Below are 10,041 nucleotides of genomic sequence, written 5' to 3'. Positions count from 1 at the left end.
TGATGTTATACGGATCTTAGCTGAAAGCAGGGAATACCAGAGGAATGTCTATCTGTGTTTCATTGATTATGCAAAGGCATTTGACTCTGTGGATCATAACAAACTGTGGCTGACTCTGAGAAGAATGGGCATCCCAGAACATTTGATAGTTCTAATGCAAAACCTATACTTGGGCCAGGAGGCAGTTGTCAGAACAGAACACGGGAACACTGCATGGTTCAAAATTGGGAAGGGCATCCTATCTCCATACCTTTTCAACCTGTATGCAGAACAGATCATCTGGGAGGCTGGGCTCTATAAGGAGAAATGTTGGGTCAAGATTGGTCAACGATCTATCAACAATCTGCGTTATGCAAATGACCCAGCCCTGCTTGCTGAAACTGAGGAGGACCTGAAGCACCTGTTGCAGAGGGTCAAGGACTGTAGCCTCCGATATGGATTGAGGCTCAATGTAAAGAAGACAAAATTCTCACCACTGGGCCAATTGGAAGCATCAGGATGGATAGTGAAGAGATTGAGATTGTTCACAGCTTTAGTTTGCTTGGCTCCACAGTCAACACTCTTGGTATCAGTAACCAGAAAATTATAAGGCGCAGTTTGAGCTGTGGTGCTGGAGACGAATACTGAATACCCACGGACTGCCAAAAGAACAAATGTATCTTCTAGAAAGTACAGCCAGACTGCTCCTTGAAGGCAAAGGTGATAAAGCTTTGTCTCACGTACTTGGGTCCTGTTGTTAGAGGAGGCTGTTCCTTGGGAAGGGACATCATGCTTGGAAAGGTGGAGGGTCAGTGATAAAAAGGGCTTTAACCAGATGTATTGAGACTATGACTCCTACAATGGACTCAAATTTGTCAGAAAGGATGAAGGGACAGTAGAGGACAGGGCTCCAATCTGCTGTTTATAGATGCACTATGAGTTGGACTTGATTCAATGACACTTAACTCCACCCACCAGAACTGCAAGCTAAGTCTCTACAGTGTCTCTTCTGCCTAGACGGAAGACGGCTTTGCCGTTCGTTTTCTAGTGGATGTGGAGAAAACAGTCCTCCATCCTCCAGTGTCCTGGTGGTTGGCCAGTCGTGCTGCTTACAGGCTGCCATCCACGGCATCAGGTAACTGTAAACTTGGCATTTATCATGGTCTGTGTGTACTTCCCAGGCATGGGGTTTTGTTAGAGTAACTGTGTCCCCACTTCGGAGGAGCAAGTTCCTGAGTCTGCTAATCTCCACCTGAAGATGATTTTTTCCTTCTTTCTCACTAGGAGATATAGATGATGTTGTTGTGGATTGCCATCAAGTCAAGCACAACTCATAGCGACCCTATGAACACAAGGCCTGAAGCCTTTCTTTAACTACTGGCATTTATCAAAGTTCACAGAGTTTCCAGAGGTATGATGTTTAGGAAGTGGATGCCACTCCTGCTTCCAAAGACATAGAGCTAGAGAGTGAGAGATCGAGATGGATGTGCGTGTGCTTCTTTGGGTACCTCATAATTTTCTATTGAAAATGTGACATGTCATGTCATGCAATGTATGTGAAAGTTCTGGAAATCAGAATCATTTCCCCCCAAACATTTCCCACCCCGGTGTCTAGTTACCTAGTGCTACTCTGACACCAATATCACAGATGGGTAACTTTAAAGAACAAAAGTATTTTCTCACAGTTCAGGATGTTGTAAGTTCGAATTCACAGTAATGCTCTAAACGAGGTCCTTTTTTGTTGGTTGCCCTGGAAGTTTTATATGTTCCTTGGCATCTTTCCCCCTCAATGTCTGTATCTGTGTTACTGCCTGGTCATGTTATAACTGAGACGTGATTAGGAGAGGGCTCTCAACCCTTAGGTGTAAGCTAATCAGTGTAAAAAAGAAAACTCTTTCCGAACAGCCACACCTCCAAAAGTATAGGAGCAAGACCTTAAGACATACATTCCTGAGGGGTACATTTTGATCCCTAGCATTCCTTTGTTGTTGTTGTCATGTGCCACTGAGTTGATTTCAACTCCTAACAACCACTGAGGACAGAGCAGAACCACCTTCTAGACCGAAATCTTTAGGGGATCAGCGCACCTTACAGAGGAATCTTTTCTCCCATGGAAGGAATGTTTTAGTTAGTTCTAGAGTAATGAAACGTTGCATCACCAGGGCTCTATCAGGCATTCAAATTTCATTTGTGCAAAACACATTCAGCCTATCACAGTGTCCTCAGAAATATTAATCCCTTCCAGCACCAACAATTAGTCCAAAAGGTCATCACATAAATCAGCTGGGTGTGACTGAGGGTATGGTCCATCCTGGGGCAAAATTTACTGCCATCTGTGGACCTGTCCAACCTAGAATATAAGTTACCTGCTTCTCAAGTACAATGGCCATGTCAAACAGTTCATTCCAAAAGGGACGAAATATAAGGAAAGATGAGGTCCCAGGTACAAAGCAAGGCCACAGTCAAAGGGGGCAAATCTCGTCAGCTCTAAAGGGTTGGAAAGAATCTTCTGTATTTTAGATGTTATCTGGGCAATGACTTTTCCTTCCCTCCAGATTCCGGGCACTGGCAACAACCTTTCCCTCTGCCGTGGACATCAGCCCCGCCTTCCAGGCCCTCTAGGATGATAATCTGCATCCCAGGCTCTGAGTAAACTCAGTCTCCAAGTACCAGCATGGAAGCTACATTCAGCTTTAGGTAGGTTTGTTCAAATCCAAGAAGAAAGAATGACAATCACCTCTCATGTGACATATAACCTCAGAAACCCAGTGGAAGCAGCTATGTGTCTATCAATGACAATGTGAGAGAATTCAAACAGTAAATATCCCTTTGGCATTAGACATGGAGACCGAAATGTGCTCTGTAGGTGTCTTAGGTTCAATCAATGTGGAACAAATTCCAGATGGGAAAAGAATGGGATTACCAACCCTGGCATTCAAGTGTGAGTAGCCTGAGTAGTTCTGTCGAATCACCTGTAAGACTAGGCTTTGGTGGCAAAGGTTAGAGCTGACATCTGGTCTCTGGCTGCACACAGCACTTCAAAACCACCACAAATGATCTATCAATTGAAAGGCTTAGTACAATATTTTCATACAACAAGTAAAAATTCATTGTTTTACAGGAGTTCCACAAAGAAATTAGGTCACTTAGAGTTCTGAACATCTTTTGCTTGTTCTGTGTGTGTCATTGGGTCAGTTCTGACCCACGTGACAGAGTTAAACTGCACATCATGTGTTCTGGGTTGAAAAGGACTCTCGTGGCTTTTAGACAGAAGCAAATAATCCACCCAACCTGATATTCCATGTGAGCTCTTTGTCTGATAAAGGAAAGGATTATATTTAAAGATGCTATATCTGTACAAACAAATAAGGGGCTTTATAAATTCCTTTGTCCCTTAATTGTAGTAATGGTGCTGATGATAATAACATTTCTCCCCAAAAGCTTATGAATAAACAATAAGAAAAGTGCCTTTTACTGTTTGCTAAATGGTAACTCATGTAACCACTGATCACCACTTTTCACATTATCAGAATTCCATCTTCTGTACCCATATTGTACCATTTGTCAAGGCTTAGTTTGTTTTTTTTTAAAAAAAGTTGTTTTTTTCTTTAAAAAGAAAGTCAATCAAATTAACCAACCATGTTCTGGAAACGTAAATAGAAATGAAGCGGAATAAGTATTGATTAAAACAAAAAGCACTTTAAAAAAACCAGCATTCCTTCTTACCAACTCCAGACGTTATTGATTCTGCATCAATGTCGTTTGCTTTCTTTCTTGCCACTTCAGCTAGTGCCAATTCACCCTTATCAAGAGCAAGGTAATGGATGTCCTTTGGAAAGAAAAGCAAAATAGAAGATTAATGCAAGATGAATCTTGGTTTAGTTACAAAAGAGATTTTGAAAGAAACTTGTTCAGATTGCAAAACGGGATAGACAAAACTTCTTTTTATACTTTAATAGTCTCACCTTTTTTCCTAATGAAATAAATTTTTGTGAATTGGAGACCATAACTAAAAGTGATTATTTAGGTAAATTATGTGAAGCTGTCATTATAGAATAACATAAGTATTCAATAAAACATTTGTCATATTGATTTTGTTAGAAAATAAAATCCTTAATAGCTTCTTAATAAAATCTTAGTACGTGCATAAGAGTCTTCAGTGAATCATGCTAAGCACTATCCAATGAATACTACACAGACTTGTCTCTAATATTTGCCTGCTTCATGTCTCTGAAATGGTTAATATTGTTTACTATTTTGAACACATTCTATAAATAAATAACTATTACCTACTAAGCCAAGATCTTCCAGACTAAAACAAACTATGAGGGAAGGCTTCGTGAACTACTTGTGAATATTAACCAATGAAAATCCTGTGAATTGCAGAAAACAGAAACAAGAACCATACTTCACACCACGCACAGAAGATGAACTCAAGGTGGATCAGTTGCATGGCAGATATTTGCACAGCATCATGGAGGAAACTATGACCCTTGGACTGAATCTTTAAGGGCAGTTAAGATTTATGCTTGTGTTGTTGTGTCCCACTGTGTCGGGGCCGACCCATAGCTGACTCCCCAGTGCGTTTTCAGAGACAGTTAATCATAGGGGAAGAGACTATTTTTCTCTTGCGGAGCAGCTGGTGGATTAGAACCCTGTGCCTTTGGGAATGCAGTGTTGCTTCTAACCTCTAGGTCACCAGAGCTCCCTAAGAGTTATACAACAACAAGAGTTATACTAGACGGGCCAATAGAGAAAAGATAGATGTCAGATAGAGCCTGACATCTAGTGCTTGCTTTCAGAGTATTTTGAGAAAAACAGTGCTGTCAGGGAGTGGCAGGTCTTTTAATATGGAAGAATGCTGAGTACGTGAAAGAGGGCAGTGGAAAACGCTGGAGAGGTGGGGCTAGCTATCAAACGGAAGTCTTTATGGTACACAGAGTGAAGGCTACAATGGAAATGTGTATGACAATACAAATGGCAAACGAACATGAATACTTATAATGAGAGGGCTCTCGTGGTTTAATGGGTAGGGAGTTGTGCTCTAACTCAACGTTGGCATCTCTAGTGGTTCAAAGCCACCAGCAGCTCCATGAAGACTGGCACTTGGCTCCTTTGAACTTTACAGTTTCTGAAAAACCTCTGGAGGGTCAGGTAAGTGTCAATTCCAACTTGACAGCAGTGAGTTTGTTGACTTGTAAATTAAGGAATGTAAATGCTTTATACCCATGGAATATTTTCTCTCACTGATACTCTAAGAAATTTTAACTGAAATAATGAAACTTCAAGAGAGCTATGTTGGCCTAGTGGACAGAAAGTTATGCTTCCAAGCCGAAGGTGGGTGCCTTTAATCTGCGGCCCTCTGGCCAGGTTCAAATTGTTTTCCTGTCAAACATTCTTCTAGGTGGTGTAGCACTGGTCTGTGCATTGCTGTACAGAGGTAACTCGTGGTTGCTGTGATGCTGAAGCCTGTGACAGTGATGTGCCAAATGTGGTAATCGTCACCCATGGTGGACAGTGTTGGCTGGAGCTTCCCGACTAAATCAAGCCTGGAGGCAGGAGCGACATCCACTTCCAAAATGGCTTGCCTCCGGAAACCCTATGAACAATCAGGCCTTTCATTCATAGGGTCACTCACTATGAGTCGCCTACGACTCGAAGGTACCAAACAACAACAACAACAACAACAAATATGGTGAAGTTTTTAAGAATTGGTTGTGACACTTGGTGGTTGTGACTTTTGTGACATAGGAACTTATATTGACTTTCTGGAGCTTCATTATGCAGATGACACAATCTTGCTTCCAGAAAATGAAGACTTGAAGCATTTACACAGAGGATAAAATACTACAGCCTTTACTATGAGTTATATCTCAATATCAAGAAAATAAAAATCCAACACTAGACCAACAGGTGACGTGACAAGTGAAGAAAAGTCTGAAGCTGTCAATAACTTAATTTTATTTGGATTGACAGTCATCACCCATGGTAACAGCAGGTAAGATCTCAAAAGATGTGTTGGATTATGAAAATCTGCTGTCAAGAACCTCCCCAAGGAGCTTGAGAGCTAAGATGCCAGTCAGTCTGAACACTAACATATGCCTGATCCAAACCATATTTTCAGTTATTTCCTATTTATCTGAAAGTTGCCCAATGAATAAGGAAGACTGAAGAATCACTGATGCCTTTGCACTGTGGTACAAGGGAAGAGGACTCAATATCTCATGAACTTTCAAAAGAACAAAAAAGGTTCCTCTGTCTCAGAAGAAGTGCAACCAGATTGTTCCTTATAGACAACGATGGTGAAATTTTATCTCACATCTTTTGTACATGTTACAAAGAGGGACCTGCCCTTGGAAAAATAAATCATGCTGGGAAAGTTGGAGTGTCAGAGAAAGAAGATGAAGGTAGACTGACATCATGACTCTAATAACAAGCTGGAGAATGACAGCGATTGTGAGGATGGCACAGGATAGAGCAAGGTGAGACCTACTATTCACAGAGTCTGTGAGTTGTAATGGAGTGAGGGGCACCCAGAAACAACAACGATGATGATGTAATTAGTTAAAACTACAGAGTGCGACTGTGCTGTTAGTTTAAAAGTTGCCTTTTCCAACCATTACATTAGCCCTTGCTGATCTTAAGATACCCTAACTGCAGAACATGGTCTTTCAAATCATCAACAGGTGTGGGACTAGGAAAAGAAAGACGGGGAGAGAGACACACACAGACACACACATTGATAGATTCCCACACTGAGCAGCTAGATTTGAGGGAGACTTAAGCAAAACCTTGGTGATGGGGGTGGAGAGACTGTGACATTGCTGTGGAGAAACCATGGCAAGATGTAACCAGAGGAGCCCTGAAATCAAGGCCATAATTAAGGGGTTTGCTATTCTTGCCAGATGATGGAAGAAAAGCTGACTGTGGAGAGAGAACTGGAGCCTGGACTAATTAAGGAATTCGGCCTTGGGACTTCTAGGCTAAAACCTGGACTTGCACTGGGTGATGGTCTTTGCTTTCCCCACTCTCCAACTTACCTCCCTAATTAACCCCACTCTCAATACCACAACTGTGAGTAAACAATTAATGTCAAGCCCAGTGATTGGTGGAAAGAGAGATGGGAGCAGGAAGGTGGAATGTCTGACCAGGCAGCTATTTGCTGCGCTGAGTGCTATTGATGGGGACAGTCCCCTTTATAAAGGTGGTAGAAGTCAGACTCGGCCACCCTCATGCTCCATCTGCTCCTTAGAGAACAGTTTAGTAAAATATGACCCAAGGCCAGAAGTAGCCTGTTAACAGCCACCAAGACGGTTTTACATTTTTAAATGACTAGAAGAACTGTATATACCCACTGTCACGGAATAATGGTGGTATTAGCTTTCCTGAAGACTTAAAAATATTTCTTTAGGAATTAATCCACAATGTGACAAAGCAGAACAAAGCTTTCATGTGAAGTTTATACTGTGAAAAAGTAATTTCAATACAAACTAACACTGTTTGAATTATAAGGAATGTCAGGTTGCACTAAGAACTTCCTATGTGGTCAAAATTAAAACAGAATTGATATCTCCAAGTGGGACCTACACAAATTCTTAATGATTTCTGTGACTCCAGTGGTGTTATTTAGCCTTTGAGCCAGTGAAAAGAAAAGTTTGTATTTCAAAACTGATTTAACTGTATAAAAATTTAATGGATTAATTAATAATTAAATAATCTGCTAAAAGCAACTATCAAGGGGAAAGTCCACTGAATTGTAAGAATGCTTTGTAGACGATAGAGAGACATAATTAAAACTACAGACTCAGGCATATCTATAGTTGGCAGTATCTGTGTATATTAAATACTTCTTGTACATAACGCAAATGTGCAGAAAAATCCCATTAGTGTTGAATGACAGATGTGCAAAAGTTGGAAAGAGATAAAGGAAGAGAAAAGATGAATTGATGCTTCTGAACTGTAGATTTGGTGAAGAATATTGAAAGTAATTTGGACAGAAGAAAGAGGAAAGACTTCAGCATATTTATGTAAGAAAAATGATCAAGAAAATGGTATAGGACATGATAAGAGGGCCCCCCCAAAAAAGAAGGCTAGTATCAATGAAACAGATTAACATAATGGCTCAAACATAAAGAGTCATGCAGATGGTGAAGAACTAGGATACACTTGTTTCTGTTATGCATTAAGGCGACCAAGTGTTGAGCCTTAATTCAACAACTAACAGCAGCAGTGTATGAGAAATCACACTTGCAAAGAGAAATACCTATATATGAATCAGAAGAGCATTTTTATGATAGACTATAATGGAGGTCAACATTATGACAGATGGAGAAAGGACTGAAACTGTCAATGATTTAATCTTGCTTGGATCAACAATCATCTTCTTGGTACCAGCAGTCAGGAAATCAAGAGATGTATTGCACTGGGCAAGTATGCTGTCAGGGACCTCTCTAGAGCAATGATGTAAGTGTGAAGACTAAGGTGCACCTGTTTCAGGCATAGTCTTCTCAATCACCTGCTCTGCATCAGAGAGCTGGACAATGAATAAGGATGATGGAAGAAGAATTGGTGTCTTTGAGTCACAGTATTGAAGAAGAGTGCTGAATATCTCGTGGCCTGTCAAAAGAACAAATAAATATCTCTCGCAAAAAGGTGCGGCCAGAGTGCTCCTTGGAAGCAAATATGGAGAGGCTGCATCTTTCCTACTTTGGACATGAGCAAGGCAAGGCTATTCCTTGGAGAGGGACATCACGCTGCAAAAGATGGAGGCCAGTGAAGGAGAGCAAGACCCCAATGAGATGGACTGACTGATGCTGTGACTTCAGCAATGGGTTCTAGTGGGTCAGAGATGATAAGGAAGGCACAGTTTAGGGAAGAGTTCAGGTTGGCTTTTCACAGGGTCGCTGTGAGTCGTACTCGATTTGATGGCATCAACAACAACTACATAATGGCAGGAAGCACCAACTTTGAACCTCAATTAAATGAAATACTATTCTGCTCCTAGAAAAATCCATTTTTATACTACCAAACTGGTAACAGAAATAAATTTGGTGATAGAAATGAGTTCAGATATCCAATTATAGCTTTTTGTATAATTAATGACTTAGGCATCCAGTAAATGGTTTCGGTAGAAATAAAATATACTACCTGACAGAACAAAGCCAGTGGCCAACTGTGAGACATATCATCAATTCTTATAGGCAAGTTCAAATTGTAGCTGAAGAAAATGAAAATAAGCCCACAAAACTAAAGCATGACCTTGATTATGCATAGACTTGAAGATAGAGGCCATTTCATTAGAGTATTATGAGGCTTTCTGTCTATGCTCTGCAGCAAGGCACAATCTAGAAAGGTAGGTTCCCCATGTGAGTACTACGAGAGTGGAAAAAACATACAATTCCGACAGAAGGATAGTTAAAAAGCAGAGGGAAGTTTACAGAAGAAAGTTTATTTTGCAAGAGAAACATTCTTGGAAGACGAGAGTTGGGTCATCTCAGGAACAGAGAGATGAGAACAGATGTGGCTTCATCCTGAGTCCAATGTCACATACATTTTGGTTCTTCTTGGTTCCACTCAAATACTTGCACCTCTTCCAACAACAGGCTATTGGGGTAGAGTTCCACTCCAGTACCTGTGCCTTCTGCAATAGTCGGCCGATGGAGGGAGGCTACTGGTTCATATATACTTGGTTGATTCAGGTCTGATGTTGGCTGGCTCTAATAGGTTCCCCTCCTCACCTCTATTTCCTGGTTCTTTCTCAATTAGTTTTTGCCCTCTTCCTTTTTTTTTTTTTGTTCCTTTCTACCTTTTAAAAACTCAAGAACAGAAAAGTGTTAGTCTATAGGCCTTTTATTGTAAGAACCACCTTCCCTCTGTAACTTGATTTGTGCCACTACTAGAACCTCTACTCAGAATATTACTGCTTGTTAATTTTTGACTCATGTCAAACGACTGGAACAGCACATCAACAGACAACTACCAGAAGTCCAGGCTGGTTTCAGAAGGGGTCGTGGTACTAGAGATATTGTAGCTGATGTTAGATGGATCTTGGCTGAAAGCAGG

General features: G+C 40.9%; 1 protein-coding gene across 1 annotated transcript in view; it reads right to left on the bottom strand.

Moving 5' to 3' along the window:
- The window catches only part of WDPCP (WD repeat containing planar cell polarity effector), a 317,353-nt gene that overhangs the window by 62,502 nt on the left and 244,810 nt on the right, over positions 1 to 10,041 (bottom strand). The window contains exon 14 of the mRNA XM_006881030.1: positions 3,706 to 3,808. Within this exon, the coding sequence (XP_006881092.1) occupies positions 3,706 to 3,808 (103 nt within the window). The remainder of the gene's footprint in view (positions 1 to 3,705; positions 3,809 to 10,041) is intronic.

This window comes from Elephantulus edwardii, unplaced genomic scaffold (assembly GCF_000299155.1).
Source record: "Elephantulus edwardii isolate Elephantulus edwardi_28Jun2011 unplaced genomic scaffold, EleEdw1.0 scaffold00011, whole genome shotgun sequence".
NCBI classification, from domain to species: Eukaryota; Metazoa; Chordata; class Mammalia; order Macroscelidea; family Macroscelididae; genus Elephantulus; species Elephantulus edwardii.
Note: the sequence above shows the minus strand (reverse complement) of the source record. Positions and strands in the feature narration are given on the sequence as shown.